This window comes from Vicugna pacos, chromosome 6 (assembly GCF_048564905.1).
Source record: "Vicugna pacos chromosome 6, VicPac4, whole genome shotgun sequence".
Classification (NCBI taxonomy): Eukaryota; Metazoa; Chordata; class Mammalia; order Artiodactyla; family Camelidae; genus Vicugna; species Vicugna pacos.
In genome coordinates this window covers 85,177,953-85,203,853 of record NC_132992.1, presented here as the reverse complement: position 1 = coordinate 85,203,853, position 25,901 = coordinate 85,177,953, and the positions used below count along the sequence as shown (strand labels likewise).

General features: G+C 49.2%; 1 protein-coding gene across 1 annotated transcript in view; it reads right to left on the bottom strand.

Annotated features, from left to right (window-relative positions):
• RIN3 (Ras and Rab interactor 3) overlaps positions 1-25,901 on the bottom strand; it is a 103,649-nt gene that overhangs the window by 52,963 nt on the left and 24,785 nt on the right. The window contains exons 2-3 of the mRNA XM_072963624.1: positions 14,146-14,353; positions 815-932 (exon numbers count right to left, since the gene is read on the bottom strand). Coding sequence (XP_072819725.1) covers positions 815-932; positions 14,146-14,353 — 326 coding nt within the window. The remainder of the gene's footprint in view (positions 1-814; positions 933-14,145; positions 14,354-25,901) is intronic.

Below are 25,901 nucleotides of genomic sequence, written 5' to 3'. Positions count from 1 at the left end.
TGTAAATGTATAATTATATTATGTACGGATATTATATACTTATAATATTTATAAAATGCTTCAGTGTTTTCTCTTCTTTGACTGTTGTCACTCCCCTGCTCACCAAGAGTAAAAGGCTTCCCATACCCCTGGATCCATTTGTAAGAGGACCTAAGCTGGGGCCTGGAATATTCTGCAGATTCGTCTAGCAAACTTTTTGGCTCTTAATACCTGGCATAGCCCATGAGAGGAAGGGGAAGCCCAAACCCTTTCATTGCCTACAAACCCACCCTTGACTGGGGGCCCCCAAACATTTTTCCACAGAGGTCCAAGCCTGCTCCGGGCAGCCCTATGTACACACACGATTTTGGTCTTTCAAAATGCTTGCCCATTTGACCCTCACAAAGGCCTGTGATAGACAGGAAGTAACTCTTATATCCATTTGACAGATGAGAAAACAGGCTTGGTGAGGTTAGGTTACTTGTCCAAGATCATGGTTTGAGTGTGTGCCGGGGTGTCACTAGGACCCAGGGGCCCAGACATTTCCTCTCCTTTTCTTCCCTTTCTCCAGCATGAGCTAACAAGAGGAAACTCCACAGCGGCCTTGGGGAAGCAAAGCAAACGAGCTGTGACATGGGTGAATGGAAACTCACACTGACTTTCAATGATAAACCAAGTTCAAAACAAACCCGGGCCAAATACCTTCGGCGGATGAAGGCTTTCCCCCTTCTTCTAATTTTAAACCCTGCTGGCCTGGTAGGAGTATCTGTGGTTACAGAGCGTAGTATCTGCCGCTGCTGTGTGGTCGGAGGCAGAACGGGGAGGTGGTACTTACTCGATTTTTCTTCCTTGATGGTGTATTCAAGCACTTCGGATGGGCTCTCATTCGGGGAAGGGAAGTGGACACAGAGCACCAGGTGCTTCAGGCCGCTGTCCCGGCGGATCAGGAACGTCTGCAACCAAGGAAGGGGGAGCTCCATGAGTCAAAGATGTGGGGGCGGAGGGTTAGAAAGACAGCAGTGAGATGGAAGTCACTGGAATGTTCCAGAAACAAAGAGGTGGGATGGGGGTCAAGCATCCCTCAGGAGAACTAGGGGTTCTGCCCCAAGAGTCATGTGTCACCTGGCCCATGTCCCCCGGCTCCTTGAGTCTCAGTTTCTTATTTGCCACTGAGGGAGTGTCAACTAAATCAACGCAGATTCCTGTGTCCCATCCCCTGAGATGTTGGTCCACTGGGGGAGGGGAGTGGGGCCAGAATCAGCTGAATCGGGTACAGGCTGTGGTCTGGGATCCACAAATGCGTGGGTTGAATTTCAACTCACAGCCCAGCACATATACCCTGGGGAAGACTGTTAGAAATAATCATAGATATTTTTTCCACCCACAGAAATAAAAAACAGCTAATAACTAATGTACAGCTTTCCCTGGGACAGGAACGGTTATGAATACTTGGCATATATTGGCTTGCTTTGTCGTCTCAATAACCCTGTGACGTGAGATTTGCTGTTATCCCCACTTCACAGATGAAGAAACTGAAGGGCTCTCTGACCTTGACAGGACCTGGCTCCTCGGGCTGGTGTGATGACTGAGTAAATACCAGTACGGGTTTGGCCCCCAGGGCTCACCCTGGAGGCTCTGCCTGGCCCAGGCCTCACAGCTGAGAGGAGCAGAGCTGGGTGTCAGCCCTGGGTGCTGGTGTCCATGCTTGAGACCCCAAGCCACATGACCTCTCTCTTCCACAGTCCTGCCCGGGGAGAGACTTGCCCTTTTTTCTCCTGTGGATTTAGTCTAGTCAGAAATGATGCTTCGGGCCCCAAGGGCCTATTTCTGCTCTAGTAACCAAGCATCACTTGAAGTTTAAACCAGAGCCAGCGTATTTATAGACACTTCACTTTTACTTCTGCTCCAGACAATGGTTCTGCTCAGTTAAGGGGACTGTAACTCCTCCACTGTCAGACCCACAGCAGCCCTGGGGCAGTGCCCTCCCCACAGCCATCATGGGGAGGGACCCCTGCTTCCTTTCACAAGCTCTGTGGTTTTAAAATCTTCTTCTTAGTCTCCATTGGCTCCACCAAGCTCATCCTTCCTTCCAGGTAATGATGGACACCTTCTGGCATCTCCCCAGCCTTGTGGGCATGGCTGCCCCTGGGTAAGAGGGAGAGGGGGGACCCTCCTCTGGGGAAGGGTCACACTTTCACTTCCTGTAAAAGGACTGAGTCATAGTGTCTCCCCTTCCCTCCACCCTTGTCCCCACCTCAGAGTCTAAACCACTCCCATGTAGGCTCAGAGGGTCTGGGCTAGACTTTGGAAGACCAAAAGTCTGACCAAAGATGCTGAGAGAAGGTTGGGGAGCAGGACCACCGGGGCCTCCTGAGGACGTGGCCCCAGGCGTGGGAGGCTCTGGTGGAGCACAGAGATGGCGTTCCTGCCCCTCCGCCTCAAGGCGCACTGTCCTACAAATTCTCTGCCACTGTTATTGATTACTATTATTATTATCATGTTGCTGTATTATTATAGCCATTAATACAATGTCACTATAATTGTTAATGAAACATTATAATAATATTGTTACTACTGACTAGTAGCAGCTAACACATATTGCTCCCCTGGTCTGCCCAAGTCTTAACCGCAGTTCATTAGATTCCATGATCTTACTTAATTCTCATATTAAAGCTGGGAGAGGGGCTGCTGTATTATCCCCGTTTTATAGATGAGGAAACTGAGTCCAAGAAGATGCAGGTAATGCCCGGAACGACAGGGCTAGTAAGTGCTGGAGCTGGGATCTGAGCTCAGGCCCTTCGACTCAAGATCCTGAGCCCTGGGCTGTCCCAGTACCCGGCCCACAGAGGGCGGTCTCTCAGCTTCAGCTTCTGCTCTATGTGAGGGTGCGCCCCTTGGGAGTAGTGACACAGTGCATCCATCTGTCACCGAACTGCACTCAGGTATGAGTCCACCAGTCTGCCTCCTCCCGCAGGGAAGGCTGGAGAGAGCATGAGAACCCAGTGGACAGAGGAAGGTGGGAGAGAGGCTTCTGGGGCAGAAATGTGAGCGGCGGGTGGGGAGGTTCTGATGTTCCACCTGGAAGGCCGCCCTCCTAGGGGACTCACCTCTAGATGGCTCTCCGCCCTCTGCTCAGGGACAATGCCTGGGATCCAGCACAGCCTCACCTACTCTGAGCTGCTGCATCACTGAACTGATGAGTTCACCTGGACCTGAACTCCTGACCCCAGGAATGCGTTGTCTTTCAAAGAGGTCACAGAAGAGGCAAAGTGGATGATGGACGATGGATACAGACTCAGGGCACAGAGGTTAGAGAAACCCAAGGCCATGCAAACAGGAAGTGCAGAAGCAAGACGCAGACCTGAGCGTCACCAAGAGCATTTTCCTTATCTCTTGCCATCATGGTTGTGTTATCTACTCACTGGGGGCTGGGGTTTAGACGGGGGTGGAAAGTTCCCCAGGCTGGGCTCAGGTCCCCAGTTCTGAACACCTAACGTCCGCTCTTTCAACACGGCCACACAGCCTCCTGCAGCACCTCCTTCTGCCGTGGCCAAGCCCTGGGGCGCCTGCCAGAAAATTCAAGATAAGGCACTGGGGGTGGGGGTGAGTTAGTGGGGGAGAGGCAGGGAGGGCAGCTAGCGGAGTCCTCTGACCCTTCCTGCTCCGATGGCAGAGGGGGAGGGGACACAGAGAGGTGTCCGCTGTGGGCAGAACCCTGGTCAGTGGTCTGCCTTGGCCACTGTCTTCTGGAATAAGATGGTCTGTTTTGCGTTTCCCTTTGGGGAGGTTTAGCTTGTCTGCTAGTCACAGAGTGCATTTTAGGAAGCATCCACAGGCAGCACCTCAAAAACACTGTCACTGTGCAGCTCACTGTAGGAACAAATGCAGAGAGGTGACTCTCGCCAAGCATTCTAGACTACAGCACGTCTCCTGTGCATAAACCTGGCAGAGTTCACCCAAAGACAGCGCCAGGAGAAGGACATGTGAGTGACCTGCCCTACTCCCCTTGTCCCCACCTTCACCAGACGTCCACTGCTTATCCTCTAAGGAGATGCTGCCAACGACAGTTGCTGCAGGTGAGTACCCAGGGGGCTAACGGGCTGCGTGTGCTACCCAGAGCTCCTCCAGCACCTCTGGGGATTCCATGTGCAAATTCTCCAAGCCCACTTACTTCTCTTTCTAGCCCCTGCAGCTGGCTTTTTAGAGCTGCAGGGGGACCCCAGCAACTCTTTATCAGCCATGGGTCTGTGGGCAAGTTACTTTTATGTCTCTGGTCTCCATTTCCTCACCTGAGCCTGAGAATAATAATATCTATTCTTCAGGGTTGCTGTGAAAATTGTGATCATGTATATAAAATGTCTGGCAGAGAGTATGCACTTAATGATATTAATTATTATTATAGACTGCTACCATTTACTGAGCACTAAACCACAGGATAAGATCTTTCTATGCATAATCTCATTTGAAAAATAAATGACAATTTTTAATAAGATCCTTATTATGTATCTTTTGCCAAACAAAGAGATAGGAAAATGGACTCGAAGACCACTTGCTCATGTGGTAGATTAAAAACGGCCACAAATTCTTTGCAGCTCCACCCAGCAAGAGGTACAATCTATTTTCCTGCACCTGGGAGGGTGGCACTGGGACTTGCTTTGACCAAAAGAATGCAGCAGAAGTGGCACTGTGGAGACCCAAGCCTAGATTTTAAGAGGCATGTCAGTTTCCACGCTCACCTTTTCTGACCAGAGCTGTCACAGGAAGAAGGCTGAGCAAGCCTGCAGGAGTTGTGAGACCCAGCTCTCAGCTAGCTGTCACCAACTGCCAGAAATGAAAGCGAGCCATCTGGGGCCAGTTAGTCCCACTCAAGCTGCCAGATGACTGCGGCTGCATGACTGACCCCAGGAGAGACGGGCAGAAGAACCACTCAGCAGAACCCAGCCTACATTGCTGACCCACAGAATCATGAGAGTCAAATGGTGACTGTTTTAAGCCACTGGATTTTGGAGTGGTTCCTTACACCACAGTGGTTAACGGTATATAGCCATGGGGTATACACAAGTGGGGCTTCATCCTTTGGGTACCCCTCTCCTTCTGTGAGGTGCTGCTGCGGGGCCCGCAGAACTTAGTAGGGAAGTCTGAAAGCCAGTGATGCACCCAGCTCGCCACCCTACAGCCAAAGAAACCAAGACCCAGAGATGTAAAAAGACATCCTGAGGTCACATCATTTGTTGATGGAAGAAGATCCAGGACAAGAATGCAGAGCCAATGACCTTCAGGCCAGGGTTGTGACCACTATGGTACATGTCCTCCAACCCAGTCAACCTGCTGAGTGCCAACTGAGCACATATGAGTTCCATGCCAGGTGCCTGGCTAGAGGTTTTAGATACCCTGCAGCAATTCTGTCCCTGGGATGCAGAATATTTGACCCCTTGCACAGACGAGAAAACAGTGTGGGAAGAGGACTGGTAAAAAGAGAGGGAAAGGGGAAGGTCTGGATCCACTGGCCTCGGGGCCCTTCCGTGTAAGACTTCAGCCCACAGGCCCTGGAGCCAGACTCACATTCAGTCCTTGGCTGGCCATGCTGAGCTGCAGGACTTCTCTGGGGATGCTTCTTCCTCTGGAAAATGGGATCACAATAGTTCCTGCCTGTGACAGCCAATAAGAGCTAGCTCCCTGAGAACCAGTCCCCTCCCTCTCCTTGCTAACCGACCCCAGTTCTGGCCTGGGTGCCACATCCTCCCTCAGGAGATGAATCCTGTTCGGTTAAAGCCCATCATGGCTATTCTGCTCCCTTTGGCCACTCACCCCCTCCCCAGCTTCCCTCACAGTCAGAGGTGGCCAACAAGGTATCTGGAAAAACATCTGTTTCCTGATCAAAAGACGGAACCTAAGGGCAGAAAGCCTTTCGCCTATGACCTCCTGCTTTTGAATGGATGAGATGGTTGGAGCTGCAGCCATTATTTTGTAACCATGAGGTGACAAACCTGAGGATAAAAGCCACCTTAAAGACCGGGTAACAGAAAGGAGGAAAGAATCTGGGTCTTGAAGACATCACTGAACTGCTAAATTAGCCCTGGACCCCAGACCTCGGATTTCTCACTAGGTAAACAACAGTAACCTTATGACTCAAGCTACCATAGGCTGGGTACCACTTGAAGCTGCAAGCATTCCTGGCCACCCAGCGCCTCAAAGGATTACTGGAAGAATTGCCCAGCTGACTCCAGGAGAGTGCCTGCTATATAGCGAGCACCGGATATATGGTGCCTCCCTTCCCCAGCACCCCTACCCGCCTTGGAGTCCCGGCTCTACAGAGCCAGCATTCCTATCCCCCTGTTCAGGGATGGCCCAGGAGTCAGAAAGGCAACATGGTGCGGAACCAGGCACCCTGGGCATGGAAAGGTATCCTCATGAGCAGCTCCAGACTTCAAGGCTCAGCCCCGAGGGAAAGGATGCGCTCAAGGTCAGCAGTGACAGAACATGAGGTGACAAGTCCAGGTCCTGGCCCTCCTCTGTCCACCTCCGGGACCCTTGCCTGTGGGCTCCCTAGGGTTATTAGGAATGGAGCAGTTCACACTTATACCCACAGCGAGACCTGCCATGAGCCACTGCTCCCAAAAGCTTTTCCCGATTAACCAGGCCACCCACAAAGCTTGCTGAACCCCCGCATCCTCACTCAACCTCTCTCTCCTAAAGGAGTAAGCCTCATCTAGTGCCTTGTTGAGCTGACAGCTGAGTCAGCCAGCTCCTGTTCCCTCTTTATTTTTTCCCTTTTTGTCAGTTCCCCCAATACACTAGACTAGGAACTCACCAAATGCAGAAGAACCCTCCTTCACCAGTTGTACAAACGGACAGGTGGCATGTCTGCTCTGAGGGTCCAGTTTTCTTTGAAGAGCTAGGATCCCCCATCCCCATTTTCCGAAACAAAAGTGGAGTAGGGGTCAGAGCCCTGGGCTGTGAGGCAGGACACTTGGCGTCCCTCCCAGTTCTGACCCTCGTTTGCTATGCCCTTTGACAAGTCACTTCCCCTCTCTGAGCTGGCTTTTCCAGTCTAGTGAGGGAGGGGGGCTGAAGGGTCCAGGATTCCTTTCTTCTAGAAGATTCTCTCCCAGTATCAGCGTGCTGGGGGTCTTTCCCAGACCCCAAGAGACTTGCATAAGGGTTAGTTTCATGGATAACTTACTGCAATCCAGGAGGTTCAAACGGGACAGGAGCCCCTCCCTGTCCACCTTCAGCCAGTGTGGGTTTTGGAAAGACCAACTGAATTCAGTCGCAGCTGGGCTAGAATGTGCTTAGGGAGAGAATTATACGGCCACTGCACTCCCCTCCGCCTCTCCAAATAAATACAGAAAAACCCAAAGCTAAATACACTATAAATGGTTTTGTTTTTGCTCTCCCTTTTTGGCCTGGAGAATCCAGAGCTGTCTGCTTTTCCACTTTTGTTATTTTAGGACTGTTTTCCAGTTGCCTGGGGAAAATTTCCAATCACGCTCTTTAGGGCAGGAGCAGAAGTGGCTGGGTTCTTCCCAGAGACCCCGAGTGCAGGGGCTTCCGTGCCCGCAGAGGTCGGGGGTCTGGTGGCGGGAGCCCACTCTGGACACACGTGGTCCACCTTTCCATTACTTTTAACGAGGTTGTAGCACGGCATGGAGTGGAGTTTCTCGAACCTGGCTGCACATCAGAAACACCTAGGGAGCTTGGAAAATATGCTGACAGCTGAGCCCCATTCTAAACCAGAGAAATCAGCATTTCTGGGGATGAGGCAAAGACAGCATTTTTTTTTTAAGTCTTTGAAAGCAGTTAGTGTGTTCAAATCATGCTCCATCACTTAGTAGCCATATTTCTCAGGGCAGGCTCCTTACATCAGGGCAGAGTTTCCTCATTTATAAAATAGAGCCCGCGCCCTGTTTTGCTGGGCTGTTGGAAAGATGAGAGATGGTACTTGGCACACAGCAGACCTGCTGACTGTATCTTCCTCCCTGGCCCTGGCATGCTGAAGGGGCAGGAAAGTGGCTTCACCAATGTTTTTGCCAAACTAACATTGAACAGAATTGGTATTCCTTGGGCTCACACCAGGGGAAGATGCCTTGAACCACCGATATGGCTGGTCCACATCGCAACTGAAGTTACTGCAACTCTGGAGCTAACCCTTCACTACAAAAAGCCATCTTACAGGAGATTTCTTTCACCAAAAACCACCTCTTGGCCTAGAAGCAATGGCACTTCAGTAGCAATGAACACACAGAGCACCCAGATCTTGGTTTCTAATATTATTCTCCAATAAAAGGAACACGGGCTCCTTGGAGAAATGTCTGATTCTAGGACTGGGGCAAGAACTACACAAGACAATCTGGAGCATCTTGTAGTGTAAGAAAGTAAGGAAGTGCCCCCCCCCAACAAAGAAACAAACAAAACACACAGTGATGGGGGTGTATGTCAAAGGGACACAGGAGCCAACTGGAAGAGCTCCTGGCAGCCAGAGCTGGAACAATATGAGCAACAAAATAATAATAGTAGTACTGGATTCTTACTCAAAGTATAAAATAAATACCTATGAGTCCATATCAATATAAGTGAATGATTGAATAAATAAATTGATGGGGGAGAAGAGACAAATCCCTTGTGCCAAAGAATTTCAAATAATTTGCGTAGGTGCTCTACCGTTAAGGAGCAGAACATGACTCTCCACTCCCTGATTGTGGGCTGTGCACAGTGACTTCCTTCCAAAGACGACCGAGTGGAAGTGGGGAGGAGGGAAGGAGTAACTTTTACAGGGGAGGAACCTGACAGATGATCAAAGTCAACGTCCACAGTGGTAAGTCATGTCGATGGTATGTGCCTTGGAAGTGATGTGACGAGAATGGCACTTTGCCAGTAAGATCCCCAAAACCTATAACCCCTGCCTAACCATCAGACAATTCCCCATTGAGGGACATTCTACAAAACACCTGACCAGTACTCCTCAAAACTGTCAAGGTCGTCAAAAACAAAGATTAAGTCTGAGAAACTTGCAGCCAAGAGGAGCCTAAGAAGCCTGATGACTAAATGTGACGCAGTGTCCTGGATGGGATCCTGGAACAGAAAAAGACATTTAGGTAAAAGCTGAGGAAATCTGAGTACGTGTGGGTGTGAGTTGTTACCAATGTATCAATATTGGTCCATGATTGTGACAAATGTACCCTACAAACGTTAGATGTTAACAGTCGGAGAAACTGGGAGAGAAGTATATGAGGGAACTCTCTGTACTGTCTTTGCAACTTTTCTGTAAATGGAAAACGTCTAAAATAAAACTAAAGAACAAAAAAGCAAAAAACAACACCCCACTGTTTGGGTACAGATTGAATAAAGGTGGCTTTTGATTACCTTGCTTCTGGATATACACACATCAAAAAGGGGCCAATATGTTCCCAGCACCTTATCAGAGAAGCAGGTTGCAGGAGACGGGGAGTGGTGGACGGAGTGGGATGTGGTCAAGGTCATATAGATATTTGGGACAAAGGGGCTGGATCTCCAGTTTCCTGATCAATGCCCCAGACACCATGAAGCACTCTTTTGCCTTGGTGCCATGAGGGGTAGGTCCAGGTGATCTCTGAAGACCCTCTGAGCCCTCACAGACTGGGGGCTACCCAGTGTCTATGTCTTTAAAAACTATTAAAAGCTATTGCACTGGTGGAATTTCAGACCACCAGTACTGTGGGAGTGATACTATGTGGCAAATGGCCTTCCCAGCATCCCTGAAGATCACACGATGCAGACTCTGCTCATTAGCTGTGTGACCTCAGGGAAGTGAGTTAACTTCTCTGTGCCTTCCTTTCCTTATGGGGAAATGGGGACACTGATAACATCAGCCAGACAGAAGTCACTGTGAGAGTCAGTAAGATCATGCAAAGAGCGCTCTGGGTAAAAGTTAGCCAATCTTTTTTTATCAGAGCATGAGCTTTAGGGCTTTACTTCTGCTTTAAAATACAGAAGCTCACGGAGAGGAGTGGGATACTGGCTACGAGGGCAGAGAACTGAGAAGAAGGTGAATCTGCCCCAATTCTGCTGTCCTCAGGGCTACCCCAGCCCCTGCAGCCCGGAGGGGACAGTGAGTGGGTGACAGTGGGAAGGGCCTGGCTGACCTCCTTCAGTCCATCGGTCTTAACAGTAGCCTATGGTCTCACTTCCAGGATCAGATTCAAGGCTCTGGACACGGGTATCCCTTCAGGACCCAGCCTGAAGCTTTCTGTTTCTTAAACTTTGCCCCTGGATTGTACCTTCTGAAGAGGTTTCTGGGCCTCTTGCAGCCACAGAGCCTGGGATTAAGGCTCAAAGCCTTGTGTGACGTGCGCTCACCTGGAAAGTAAACACAGCCTAGCGGCCTTTGCCTCTCACTGCAGGGAGGCCCTGAGCAACTGGCCCGGCTTGGCCAGCTCCCCAGAACCAGCCCCACCCTCCCTGCTGTCCTTCATTCATTTGTTCACATGAACACGCAGAGCCAGACTTGCTCTGAACCCAGGCCTGAGCCAGACGCCGGTGTCACATGGCAATGAATGCAGTGTGGTCCTGCCCTCCAGTGACTCCAGTTTGCTCTCGTGGTTCCAGTTTGCTCTCGTGCCTCCAGTCATGCTGTCTTCCATCTTCATGTCCCCCGGCCCAGCTCACACCCACCCCTGGGGCTCAGCCTGTGCTGTTCCGTCACCCAGACTCTCCAAGACCCTCTTAGCTCCCTCATCCCAATCCTGCCTGTCCATCCTGCATGGCCCAGCTCACCACCCGCCTCCTCTAAGAAGTATGCCTGGATCACCCCACCTGGACATGCCCCCTCCCTCCTCCAGGCTACTCACTGTCCTGCCTTTCACACAGCACTTAGAAACCCTACCCTCTGCCTTACCATTCACATCTGTGCATGGGGCCCTCGCCAGACCCTCTGAGAGGACAGTGGTAAGATCATAGTTCACCCCTCTTTATAAACATGCCTCATACCTAAATCTGTCTGGTATCGGCTGACCTCAAAAAATTACTTCTTTTTCTCTCCTGCTACTAACCTTTAGTACTTACAGCGGGGTGTGCTTTGGCTTAGTTAGGGCTGGGATCAAATCCCAGCCCTGTAAACTCACTAGCTGTGTGACCCTGGGCAGGTGACCTCACTCCAGCAGCAGGTGCTGCTGGTGCCCCGCCCACTCGCCTTGCCGCCATATCTTTTGAGGGGACTCCAGTCCTGCTTCCAACAGCCAGCTTGGCATCTCTTTGCCCATGGGCTGTTCTGGTCAGAGCCAGATCCTGTCTTGTTTAGGGCAGAGAGGAGGTCCTGAAACATGAATCCTCATCCCCCATAGCTTTGAACCAAAGGCTGTCAGGAGCTGGTGGATGATACCAACTCCCTCACCCCTCTGGGCGGGATGACTTCAGATGGGTGTTCTACACCGGCTCCCAAAGTGCCCCAGCGGGCGTCAGCTCCACGTGCCCCCAGGAGCAATTTTCATGGACACACAGCTTTTATTAGCTGCCCTCCCTTCCTTGTCTTATTTCCCCTACCAGTGCCCCCTGGGGTCAACACCCAAATAAACCACTTGAATTTAAATCCTCATCTAGGGGTCTGCTTCTGGGGAAGCCCAAGCCAGGGCACGCCTCTTAGCCTGTTTCATCTGTAAAATGAGGATAATGACAGTCTGCCTCACAGGATTATTTTAAGGATTAAACAAGATGACATTCATACAATACTTGGTACAGGGCCTGGCATTAAGAAGCATTCGCCACGTGGAACCACGATTGTTATTTTGAGTTGGGCTTATCTTAAACTTTTTGAAGAGAGGGTTGAACCCTTGGACAAAGTGGGCACGACTTACACCTGGCGCAGCCTGCCTTGGACACCCACCTGCCCCCTCTCGGGATGGGTCCTCGCTGTCTGGTCCACCATCCTCTACATGCACGTCTGGACGCACCTCTCCTGGTGACCAAGAAAGGTCCGGAAAATGGCCACCTGTCTGCATCGCAGCCTTGCCCTTGGGCCTGTTTTTCAGCTCCATCCTCCCGGGAAGGATGGGAAGTGAGTCCCCTAGAACCTAACAGGGGAGTGGATGACTGCTGGGGCTGCAGCCTGGTACTGCTGACCGGAACACCTGCTGGTGTGAGTCTCTGATTTTATTCTCTATGTAGTTTCATCATCTGCTCTGAAGCCCTCAATCAGTACAAAACTGAAAGCCTTTAGGTAGGGAGGAATGAAACAACAGGCCTTGCTCTCCTGAGGACTACGGTCTCCTAGCTTCCTCCTTCGCACCCTCTCCCAGGCTGATCCTGGTGCTGAGGTTGGGCTGGGCTGGCCCACGGGACTCCAGCCCCGGTACCCAGAGGAGGTCTCCCTCAGCCTCAGCAGGGTTCTCCTGGGCCTTCAGGCCTCTACAGTCCCTACTCTCTGGGGTAGGAGCCTCTGTGGGACTTTGCTGGGGCACCATAAGTTCTAGTAATTCCAATTTTCAGGTACAATTGCCAACTTGATGGATTTTATCTAGTCCGAAGTGGATGAGTCCACTAACCACTTGAGCCCCCTGTGTTTAGGAGTTTGGACTATTCCCCAGACACAGCGTAGCAAGACACGCCACACTGAAGGTGAGAACAGCAAAAATTGCTAAAAGATGTGATTCCACTTGTGTCACATAAAATGTGCGTGTACCACACAGCATGGAAGCTCCCCAACTGCCTGGGTTCAAATGCTAGCTCGGTTCAAATGCTAGCTCGGGCACTTGTCTGCTGTGTCACCTGGCAGGTCAGCTTTGTATCTCAGTCACCTCTTCTGTAAAATGGGCATAATTGGAACATCTACCTTGGAGGGCTGCTGTGACGATAAACTGTGCTAATTCACATGGAGAACTTAGATAGTGCCTGGAACACAGTAAGTTCTTGGTGAATGCTAGCTCTTACAGACATGGAAGTCTGCATGGAAAAATAATGAACAGATATGCCACACACTTCCAGCAGAAATGACTTCTGGAAGCAGACTGGTGATTGTTTGCCAGTGGCCAGGAAAAGAAGAAATGGGGAGTAACTGGTTAACGGATGTGGGGTTTTATCTTGGAATGATGAAATGTTTTGGAATTAGACAGAGGTGGTGGTTGTATAATCTTGTGAATGTACAAAATTGTGCACTTAAAAATAGCTAATTTTATGTTATGTGAATTTCATCTCAATTAAAACAAAACACAAAAAAAGACTTCTGGTAAGTAGATCAGGTGAAAAAGAGTTGGTGGGCAAGGAGGGAGGGTAGAGCTCAGTGGTAGAGTACATGTTTAGCATGCATGAGGTCCTGGGTTCAATCCCCAGCACCTCCATTCAAAGAAATAAATGAAAATATAAAACTAATTACCTTACACCAAAAACAACAAAAAAAATTTTTTTAGTTAATAAATAAAATTTAAAAAAAAAAGAGGAGGTGGGAAAGACCTTTATCAGACACTTTACTTCTTATTTTATCTCTTCTGTCCAGCTTGATTTTTTTTACAATAAATACATATATGTATCACTTTTTAAATTAAAATTTTAAAAATTTAATGGAAGTAGCATGTAAGAGAAAATGGGTGGAAAAAAGAGAGAAAATGGGTGGAAAAAAAAGAGAAAATGGGTGGTTGGTGGGTGGCATTTGATGAGCTCTGACTCATATTTCATTATCTATCTAGCTTCCTCGGTAATGCTTACACTACGGGGAGGAAAATACTATCAATGGCCCCATTTTAATGAGAAAAGTGAGGTTCAGAAAATTTAAGCCATTTCCCAACTCGCAGATCCTGACTCCAAAAAACCTTTTGATTCCATCACACAGCCCCTCATTTTCACATGTAAAATCAGGGGATGTAAAATGATTTCTCAGGTCCCTCTGGCTCTGATACTCTCTAGTCCCCAGATGTCTGGCTGAGCTCTCCAAGGCTCAGTCCTGCCTCTCAGGTGCCCGAATGCTCGGACAGCCCACACGAGCCACACACTCCCAGCTCTGCTCCTCAAAGCAGAAACCAGCCATCCCACTGGTCCCCGGCTCCGGAGTTCTGGAAAAAACAGCCTGGTTGAAAAGCTGCAAACATAAGAAAAAGGGGCAAATGGGCAGCTGTCCAGAGGGCAGCTACTTCCCAGGGAGGTTGAGTAGCTCCTTGCAGAGCTGCCCGCCCCTGGCCACGAGGTGGAGAGACCCCGACTCACCCCGGCCGCCTCCCGGTGCAGGATCCTGGCTGCCTCCGCCTGGCCCAGACCCAGCTGCAGCCACACTGGGCACGTTTTGACGAGCTTCTCCAGGACGCTGATGCCCCGGCGAGGAAGGCAGTTCTTTGGAGTGACTGGCAGACGAGGCCCCATGTCATCTTCCTCCTCCTCTTCCTGTCCCTCTCCTTTGCCAACATCTGGAATAGGACTGAGAACAGAATCAAATGATCAGGCTATCCTGCCACCAGCCCGGAGAGGGGTTTATACCAAACGGAGATTCAATTCAACCATGCTTATTTACTCAGCATCTACGTAGCCAGTGGCCCTGTGGGGAATTCAAAAATGAACAAACTATGATCTTCACCTTAAGGCACTTATAATAAAATGAGTGAGACATACACAGAAACAAGCAGCTATAGCCCAAGACTGCAATAAATGTAACAGGAGCACACTGCAACGGAAGTAGCTAATTCCAACCCAGGGTGGACTCAGGAAAATGCCAGCACTTGGGCAGAGCCCTAAAGAGGATTAAAATAATTTTTCTTAATTGAAGTGTAATTCACACCTAGTGAAACGCACTAGTCTTTAGTATACAGATAGACAAATTTTTGCATATGTCTACACCCGTGTAACTACCACCCAGATCAAGATAGAGAGCAGAGCTGTCCAATACCATAGCCCCTAGCCACCTGAGTTCTTAAAAGTGAGTTGTCTGACCTGAGACGTGCTGTAAGTGTAAAATACAAACACGATTTCAAAGACGTGGTATGAAGAAAAGGACCATAAAGTAGTTCATTAATAATAATTTACACTGTGTATTGAAGTGATAATTTTTTTATATACTGAGATAAATAAAACATTATTAAAATTAATTTCACCTATTTCTTTTTACTTTTCTAGTGTGGCTACTAGAAAATTTAAAACTATATATGTGCCTTACGTTATATTTCTATTAGATGTGCTGATGCAGACATTTCCAGAAGGCTCCCTTCTGCCCCTCCCAGTCTACACTCCCTGTTCCCCAAGATGACGCTGTAACAGGTCAGGGTCCCTGGGGAAAGCAGAGAATCACAAGACAAAGTAGAGGTCCAGTTTAAGAGAGTCCAGACTCTCCCGAACATGCTCACTCTACTTGACCTCCTACACACACTGGCAGGTGAGTTTTGATTCCAGAAAAGGAGGAACAGCATCTTGGTGCCTCACATCCTGACTCTGCTGGGCTGTGTGGTCTGTCTGCCTTCCACCTGAGGAATGGTATCTCTCAGGGTATCTTCAGGGGTGAAAACCTTAATGAGACAGAAGAGGTAGTTATAAAGCCAGGAAGATGTGGCTGGTCCCTCTCTTTTGCCCTGTGTCCCTGCCATGTTGCACCCTGGGGCACCAGAGATCAGGCTGGCGTTTGCTGTAAGGAGCCTCCTGGGGGAGGATGAGCTCCGTTAAAGGCACAGAAAAGTGGAACCACTTGCTGGAGTCAGAGGGCAGCAGGACCCAGAAGTCCTGATGAGGGAGCATTTCCTGAAGGGGAGAGGCGTGGTCCTGGAGGTTCTCCGGGTGGTGGGGAGACTGAGAAGTGTGGGATGAAACAGGTCCAGCAGTGAAACCAGACTAGGAACATGTGTGGTGATGAGAGATACGGCGACATCACTTTGCTAAAAGTTCCCTCCTCTGACGCCCCCACTCCTAGGCCCTCCGAGAAGCCCTCCCTCTCCCGGATGCTGCATGTGCTGTGGGTTCTTGAGAATTTCCCTTCTGGGTCCACACAGAAGAGTGTTCCAGGTCACCAGGTGGAACTGCAGGCATCATGGGACTGGGAGGCAGCAGGGCAGCACCACAGACGTACACAGGCTGTGGAATTGGGTCTCATTTGGAGTTTAAAGTCAGGGCGGCCCAGCTGATACTGATGTGACCTCTTCCCAGGCCCTGAAGTGCAGCCCAGCATCTCCTCTGGGGAAGCAGTAAAAACCGCAGAGGCAAGAATTACCCAGAAGAGAAGCATTCTGGGCCTGTTAGTTTCCTCCAACCCCACTTGGAAACACAAAAATATCTTCTGGCACCAAAAGCCTTTATAACCATCCTTAAGCCTTCTCGCTTGGCCCAGGGCCTCCCCCAGGGGCCAAATGGGACTCTAACAGCAGCTGGAGTGTGAGCAATTGGCTCCTATTTCCTCTCTGCCACTAACTAGGCTCAGTTAGTTTAGTTAAGTCCGTTGGCAAGTCCGTTCCCTCTTAGGGTCTCAGTTTCTGCATCTGTACAACGGGGGAGGGGTGACCTGAGATTCCTTCATTTTCTGAGTGACCTAGGTAGGACCTAGGCTTTTGGGACAAGGGTCCCCATTTTCTCTCTTAGAGCCAACTGCAATCAAATGGGCTTTGGAAGAAGTGAGGAAGTTTGCCTCGAATTCACTCATACTATGAATATTTTCTGAGGGCCTGCAAGCACCAGATGTTACATTAGGCATTGGCTTAGAGCAGAGAACAAAACAGTAAAAAAAAAAAAAAAAAAAAAAGAAAAAGAAAGAAAAAACCCCTCATCTCCAGGGAGAGGAGTCAGGCCACAGACAAGGTGAAAGTGTGTCCTGGGATGTTAGGTGGTGCTGGGTGCTGGCCAGGCAGGCAAAGGGCTGGGGCCAAAGAAGCCCTCATTGAAAAGATGACTTTGAGTAAACATCTGGATACAGACAGCTAGGGAAGGGATTCCAGACACAAGGGCAGCAAAGGCCTGGAGCAGCAGGCCTTGAGTCGCCTGATGCAGGAGGAACCACGAGGAAGCCTGGGGGTGGCAGGAGCCAGGACAGGGATGGAAGAGGAGGTGAGATAGAGGGAGGTGAGATAGAGGGAGGTGCAGTGGGAGTCCCTGTAAGGCTTCTGGAGCCACTGGGAGAGTTGGCTCTAAATCCTCGTATATAAACACCTTCCCTGGGCTCCCAGCTGGCAGCTTGCCCACACCAGCCCCTGGGTTTCCTCGGCAGGAAGACACAGGCCCATTAAGACCTGGTGGGGCCTGGGTGTGGCCACTGGGCCCACGAAGAGTCTTTAAGGATCCACAGAGATGAACGTACTTTGCTCTCTCAGCCCCCTGGCAGTCCCATCTTCATCCTGCTGCCTTCAGGGTGACCAAGTAGAAACTGCCCTAGGCTCCAGCACCGCGGGAACTGTACCATCTCTCCTCTTGTGATCGTGTCCCTTCCCTAATCTAAAACCTTCAATGGCTCCCACTGCCTAAAGAATTCAGTCAGTCCCTAATACTGTATTCCCTTTCTGAACACCCTTCCCCCGCAGCCTCCCCTACAGAGGTCCATCACCCTAGCAGAACCCGTGCTTGCCCACCTGACATGCCTGCTCCAGCTGCTCTCCCTACAGTTCCTTCATATTCTCCATTATTTCCTCCCAACCTTCTCTCCAATGAGTAGGCAAAATTCTATTGGACCAGACATAGAAAGCAAGAACGGTTAAAGAAAAGATGGATAAAGTAGACATACTGAAATTTAAACCTGTGTCCATGAAAACACCTCATGAAGAAAATAAAGACTCAAATCACAGGCTGGGAGAAAATATTTGCAAAGCATACATCTAACAGAGAACAACCAAATTCATTTTGAAAAGGGGCAAAAGATTTGAAGATGCCTCAAAGAAGAAGACATACGGCTGTCAAGAAGCAGGTGAAAAGTGCTCAGCATCATTAGTCATTAGGGAAATGCAAATTAAAACCACAATGAGATACCACGATACAACCACCAGAACGGAAAATTAAATAGACTGATAACATCTCATGTTGGCAAGGACGGGGAGTAACCAGAACTCTCAGGTTTTACTGGTGATAATGTAAATTGGTCCAACCATTTGGAAAAAGGCAGTTTTTTTTATAAAGCTGCATATACAACTACCCTGTGTCTGAGCCATTCCACTCCCAGGTATGCACCCAAGAGAAATGAAAGAGTATATCCACAAAAAGACCTGTACTTAGATGCTCGTATCAGCTCTATTCATAATAGCCCCAAACTGGTCCAGACGTCTATTGATAGGAGAAGGACAAACAGACGGTGGTATATCACACAGTGAAATAACAGTCAGCAATAAAGAGGAACCACTGATACATGCAATCCCATGGATTGACTTCAAAAACACTGTGCTGAGTAAAAGGAGGCAGACGCAAAAAAAATCATACTGTATGAAGCTATTTATGTGACGTACAGATGGTACACTTGGATATGTGTGTTTACGTTTCATCATATGTAAATTTTACGCCAAAACAATAAAAAAGAACTAAAAATAAATACCGAACTCTAGTTAATGATATGCATGCTAACACATTGGGGGTTATCCAGAACTTTCTTTGAAATGCGTAAGAAAAAGTAAGGCGGATTCATGGACGGATAGAGGAAGAGATAGATGCGTAGGAAAGCAAATAAACAAAAACATTAAGGGTGAGTCATTGGCATATAGATACTGCAAAATTCTTTCAGCGCCTCTGTATGTTTAGTATTTTTTTATGGTAAGTGTTGGGGATAAAGTTCTCTATTCTAAGGCCCTTTCAGAAGAGGCCTGCCTGATGTACCACAAGCCCTAGGTTTGAATCCTGGCTGTGTGATCTCTGGCCAGTTACTTTACCTCCCTGGGCTTCAGTTTATTCACCTGTAGAAAAACAACAACCTCACAGGGTTATTGTGAAAGTTCAGTGGGACATCCGTCAAGAACTCGGCACGGTGCGTGTCCTTCAGTAAACGTTAGCTACCGTTTCTGTCTCTTCACCCCGCTAGTTGAAGCTAGTACCGTTCTTCCGCTCTGCGGCCCTCATTTTAGGGCTCAGCACACGGGCTTAGACTGGGGCACACATTTGTATGTTGCACTCATCTTGTACCCAAGACAACATCAGGCCCCAGAGGTTACCCACATGTCCAAGTGCCTGAGAACCACATGGCTGGATGGCGTGAGTAAAGAAGGCGTTCTGTGGGGGGGCAGGAAGCAGATAACTTGGCGGATGCCTCTTCCACCTTGAGCTCGGCTAATAATGGTGGAAAGACACACAAGACCTGGGGCAACTCCAGAAACCTTCCGGAGGTGAGTCCTGCAGAGGCTTATCTTGGCTGCTCGGACTAGACCACTCAGGAGGCCAAAGGCTCTCAAGATGTTCCTTTCCAGGAATTGTCCAAGTCTTTCTGGGTTCTCCTTTCCCTCCAAGTGGGCCAGTGTGGAAGTAACAAGGGCTTGCTCAGGGCCCCCGAGGTGGTGACTTGGCAGGATCTGAGGCTTGGAAAGGAACCCATAAGTGTCAAAGGCCACAGCAAGATCTAGAAGTTAGAGAAGATGCAGCTGAGGCTGGGGCAGGTTGGAGCCTTGTATCAGGTCACCAGAGCAGCAGAGCCCTGAAGGGACAGTGACCTGGGCACTTGCTCTGACCAGGCCAAAGAGGAGGATAGGGCCAGGCAGTTGTCCCCCAATCCCTGAGTCCCTGCTGACATTGGGCCTCGGGTCACCTGTGCTCCCTGGGTGCCCACTTGCGACTATTACGTGCTGGTGCTAATGCTGGAGCTCTGGGCCGGACTGCTGGGCTCAAGGACGGTGGCAGAGGTGCAAACGGCCTGAGGCGGCACCATGTCAGGCTGTTTCACTGCCGTGATTACTGTTACTAAGCAGCGTGGCCACACCAGATCTAGCTGCCAGGACTGTCACTAAGCCCACACAGCCTCAGATATGTCATCCACTAGCACGGCCAGTCACCCCAACACCCACGTCCTCCCTCTCACCAGCCAAGCTCCAGCCGAGGTCCCTGCAAAGGCAGCCACAGGGGCCCCAGGTAATTAATGGCACTACTGGCGCAAAATAATGAGCTCAGGAACTTTAAAGCAATTCCACCGGAAAGAGCAATCATTTCATTACTAGTTTTCCTTCTGCTTGCTCATGGGGCCTAGAGCAATTAGCTCTAATCAGTGGTCCTAATGGCCTTCTGATTCTCAGGGCGAGCTGTCCGTGGACACCCAGGCTGCCCAGATGCAGTGTGGCCAGACACCGGAAACCCGCACCCTGGGCCTGGACTCAGCATCCTGGCTTATCTGAGGACTTTCTCACCAGTTCCCCAAAGGAAGGAGTGACGTGGCGTGGCGTGGCCACGCTCCCTGGTGTGGTACCTGCACCCAGTAACCGGCCTGTCAACCGTGTGAGAAGGAGGGGAAAGCTCTGCTCTGGGCTGGAGAGGCCACCCCAGGGGGGTGACTGGATGTAGGGTCCGCTTGGGTGTGGGGCCCTGGCTGGATGCTGCCTGTTTGGAAGAAGGCACCAAATACTCCCAGTTCACAAGGGCACTGGCTTTGGGCTGCTGTGTGGGCCCTGGGAAAAGGCTCAGAAGTTCCAATGATGCCTCATTGTAAAGAGAACTGAGGCCCCCTTGTGCAGACTTGGCTGGAACCCGGGGGGAGTGTGGGATGGAAGGAGAGGACCAGGAAAAGGCCGTCCCCGTCCCACCCACGATCCTGACCTCATGCAGGCGGGGCCCCTAGCTTCAAGACTAAGGGAGTCTATGGGGATAAAGAGGCCAGGTTCCGGGCACAGTGCCCAGCAGTGTTACAGATGGCCCCATCACTGTGTACAAGGTGCATGAGGACACAGACAACATGGAGGGGCAGGGTGGGAGTGGCCCTGGTAACTCCAGTCAGGGCAGCAACTTGTCTGTTCATCCATAAGTAGCCCGCACCACACGGTGTCCACTGTGTGGGCACATTCCGTTAACTTAGTCATCCTCACACCTACTCTAGTGGGTTGCATCGTGTCCTCCAAAGAGACATGTCCAAATCCTAACACTTGGCACCTGTGACTGTGACCTTACTTGGAAAAAGGATCTTTGTAGGTGTAATTAAGTTAAGGATGACATCATCCAGGATTTAGGGTGGGCCGTAAATTCAGTGAGAGGTGTCCTTATGGAGACATGGAGAGACATAAGAAGGCCATGTGAAGGCAGAGGAAGAGAGTCAAGTTATGATGCCCCAAGCCAAGGACGCCAAGGACTGATGACCACCATGGGAAGCTAGGAGTGAGACCTGGAACATGGTCTCTCAGCCTCCAGATGGAACCAACTCTGCTGATGCCTTGATCTTGAGCCTTTGGCCTCCAGTACTGTGAGAAAATACATTTCTATTGCTGCAAAGTTCAGCCCTAGGAAACGAATACACCTACCCTGTACCTGATAGTTCCATGTAAAGATGAGGACACTGAGGCACAGAGAGGTTAAATAGCTCACTCAGGGTCACACAGCTGAAGTGGCAGAGCTGGAATTCAAACCTGAACAATCTGGATCCAGAGTCAGTGTTGCTAACCTCTACACTATTGTAGTTCCTGGAGAAATTCTAAAAATTTCCCCTGTACATGTATCCTTGCAGTACCTGGCAAAGAGTGGTTAATTATGTTTGTTATCCTATTTGGAATATGCACAAACACACATCAAGACATATAAATAGAAATATACACGGAAACGACTTGCCGAAGGCTACGTTAGCCATCATTAAAGATGGTTATTTCTGAGAAGTGCAGGGAGGCGTTTCAAATTTTTATGCTACTTATGCATTACTTACATGATTAAAAATCATCTTAAATAAATACGTGAAAACATATTTGCTTGTTACCTAAATGCATGCAGGGGGGAGCTCCTGAGCCCATCTGGTATCCCAGCTCTGCACTGACTCGCTGAGGGGCTTAGATGCCTATCATGCTGACCTCCAGGTTCCTCTTCTGTAAAATGGGAAGTATAATCAGCTGAGAGGGTTTGTGTCGGGAGTAAATGAGATGAGGCTGGCAGGCACAGAGAGGACGCTCCGTGTGTGATGATCATCTCTGGAGTGCCCAAGACGAGTAAACCTCTAAGAGCCGTAAGTGGATTGCTGGTGGGCCTCCAGTGCCCACCCTGAGCTTCTGGAAGCCCAAAGCCTTCCTCTCTTTTGAAATGGCCCCTATTTCTCAAGCTGGGACAGGACTGTCCAGAGTCCCAGAGAGGAGTTTTCCCTGTCTCTGACCCTGGAAGCCCCGAGAACCAGCCTCCAGGGTGAGGGGGGACACTCACTCGTTGCTGCCCCCACATCCCATCCTTTCCCTTCTCCTCCATGAAGACTGCTCCTCAATGAAATGACTCCCTCTGCACAGAGAGGGAAGGACCAGACAACAGGGACAGGCATGTGGGAGGAAGCGGGGATGCTGCAGGGAGAGGCATCAGTCTCTCAGGGGACACCTCTGACTACAAACACAATTAGAGACTTGGCGGTCATTTAGCACACTCTGCATAGCTCGAAGATGAAGAATTAGGACTCATACAGCCTCAGTCCCAATCCCTGCCACATCCTGGCTGCTGTGTGACCCAGAGCAAGGTATTTAAACTCTACGGGCCTCAGTTTTCTCATCTGTGCAATGGATCTGGGAATACCTGCCAAATGTGATGTACATCAAGCAGCATCTGGCATGTGACAGGTCGTTATTCCAGCCGGGGTAACCACGCACGTGATCATGCCCTGTTCCTCCTATGAACACCAGCAACACGAGAAATGGCCTGAGATAGGTGACAGCCCCCTAAAAGCCACCGGATCACCAAGGGGGTAAAGTGCCCCGTGAGAATGAAAGCAGTTGCACCTGCTCTGAAAACGATCGTCAAAATCTAAAAGAGAAGTGGGCGCTGTAGCCGGGGCCCCAGCAGCCCCACTCCCAGGACACGCACAGGTATAAGAAGACAATTGACAGAGCTGCCGCTGCAGAAGCATTTACAGCGAGAGGAAGTGGGAACCACCGATGATAAATAAGCTGTGATTCGTCCACCCTGGACGATCACACAGCTGTCGAAAGGTAGGAACCAACTGCTACACGGCCAAATCCCCAAACTGGGAATTCACTGTACCAGCCTTGTAGCTCCTCTGGGAGTCTGAAATCACGACAAACGAAAAAGTTAACAAGTTTTAAGAGCAAACAAACCAAAAACCCAATGTTGAGTGAAATAAGCCAATTATGAAAGTAATGAAAAAACATTTCTATAAAGCGTTCAAATGTACACAACAGCCCTGTGTCTTGTCTGCGGAAACCCATGCGCCCCAAATTCAGGAAAATGGTGACCTCTACGAGGGTTGGAAGCAACTGGGATCAGGAAGCTGTGTGAAGGAGGCTTCAGCCAGTTCTGTCAGGATTTATTTATTTTTAAAACATCTGAAGCAAATATGGTAAAATGATAAGATTTAACAAAGCTGAATTTGGGGTACCTAGGGCACTGCTAGGTTTTTCTCTAGATTTCTCTACCCTTAAAATATTTAATTAAGAAACAAAACAAAACAAAAAGCCCACGTGCACACACCTTCTCCCAAGTTCCCAGAGCACCTGACATGACCAGGAGATAAAGAGTGGAGGGGTGTCCGAACCCTAAGCCTATTCCTTCTGCCAGTGCAATTTCCCCTGGGGTGGCCCCTGCTGTTTTTTTTCTTGGCATTTAAAAGTCAGTTCTGGAGCCTGATGGCCCACATTGAAAGGTAATCAAGATGAGTCCATCCAAAGAATCAGGCCCCAGGGGACTTTTAGGAAAATCCTCTGACAGCTGCCACAAGGTCATCAGAGCGGAAGCCAGAGGTCACTGGGGCTGTTTCTCTCCAGTGTGGCAGCCACAAGACTTGGGCCAAGGAGCAGCAGCTGATGCCAGAGGGAGTGACACCTTGGAGTTCTGACTGCAGATGAAGATGCCAGCGGGATGGGGCGGCAGGCATCTGGGCTGGGAGAACTCCTCCTCCTGGGGCCCTGGTGTGATGAACAAAGGTGAGCCCCTCACCCATCCTGGGCTCAGTGTCCTCCTTCTAAACAGGGAGACTATGCCACCGAAGAAAGAGAATTCGTAGTTGGTGGCAAGACAAGAAAATTTAAATGTAAAAATTTTCTTTGCCAGTTTGGGCCCCCTCCCTTCCCTTAAGAGTGTGTTGTGCATTTGCATTAACCAGACCTTAGGAGATAACCTTCCTTCTTAATCTCATCAAGGGTCACAACTCCTTAGGAGATAACCTTCCTTCTTAATCTCATGTGATCCATGACTCGCCTTGTAGTGTAGATCTGGATTGTGTAAACTGTCAATAATACATCATAGGAGTATAGCCCTTTGTCTCCAAAACTTATACACCTATGCTTTGACCTTTAGAGATTTCTGAAAGACTGTCCCTGGGTTATAACGCTTAGGTCGGCTCAAATAAAATTTTCCATTTCTTTCTAGATCAACTATTGATTAATTTTTTATTGACACCACCTACCTCAAAGGTCATGTGAGGATCAAATGGAACAGTATAAGGAAAGAACCTAGCCACAGCTGACAATTAAGTGGTAACTCCAAGATGGAGAGCTCAAGGCACTTCATGGAGCAAGCCACCACTCTTTAGACCCTGGGGCAGAGCAGGGAAGGAGTTATCTCTAATGAGGGAGGAAGACCTGGGAACTTCGGGGGTAGGGAAGCCCAAAACCAAGCCCCTCAAAGCCAACTTGGTTTATGATTAACCTCTCTATCCAAAACTTGTTTCCCTTTCTTGCTTCATCCCTGTTTCCTTCAGGATTGAAGTGTATCAAAGAAAAGGGAGGATTGAAACTGAGTAGGACACTGTGGGGCCTTCCCAGGTACAAAAGCCCTGCCTTGTCCCCCATCTCTTGTTTGTAGAAAAATGCATTAGTCTCCTAGTCCTTCCCTGAGTTCCAAAGAGCAGTTACTAATTAGGAAGTAAAGGAATGCAGAAACAATGGGGAAGCATTCAAGCAAGAAAAGTAAAGGTAGCTTAAACAATAGTTCCGTGACAAAACAGAGTCCCAGGTCCTCCTCAAGGGATATATATAACAATCTGATGCATTTTGTTTTCTTTTTAAGTTTTATTAGGTAGAATTATTACAGTTCAACTACACATACACATTATGTTGTCTGATGCATATTTTTGAGTTGTTCTGCAAAAACGGACTCCCCCACCCAGGTGAAGGATGATAACTACATGCTGACCGCAAGCACATTATAGTCCCCAGACTGGCAGGAACCATAAGGTTGATGATTAAGATTCCCAAAACATCACCATGTTATCTCATCACCCAACCAATCAGAAGAAAGTCCATGAGCTGCAACCCTCACCCGAAATGTTGCCTTTAAAAACCCTTCCCTGAAAGCAACAGGGGAGTTTGGGTCTTTTGGGCACAAGCTGCCCATTCTCTTTGCTTGATGCCTGCAATAAACACTGTACTTTCCTTCACTACAACCTGGTGTCAGTAGATTGGCTTTGCTGCACACAGGCAAGCAGATCCAAGTTCCACTGGGTAACAAGCACACCAAAAGACCTGTTGGAGCAGTTGGTTTGGATCAGTGATGTGCCAGTAAAGCACCTGTCTAGGACAAAACAAAAAGTCCTGATTTGTAGGACTGATTGCCATGATTGTAAACACTCTCACCATTGCTGATAACAAGCTATGAATGGCTTAATAACCAGCTTAAAACTCCTGAATATTTGACAACAGGCCTTTATGAGCCTATCAGCTGCAGCACACCATTGGACTTTTATGGCTGTCCTCCACCTCAGATGTTCCAGACACTGGAGTCCTCTCTGAACTATCCCAATTCTTAGTTGTATCTGTTTGAAGACCTCTAACGACCAAGGGCTCACTACTTCAGTGGGCAATCCATTCTGAGAAGCAATTTTCGATTTCTATTGAGATGAAATCTGTTCTTCTGAAGTTTTTCTTCTTCTTGCCTTATCTAAGCTTTATATGGACACCCCACCCCAACACAGC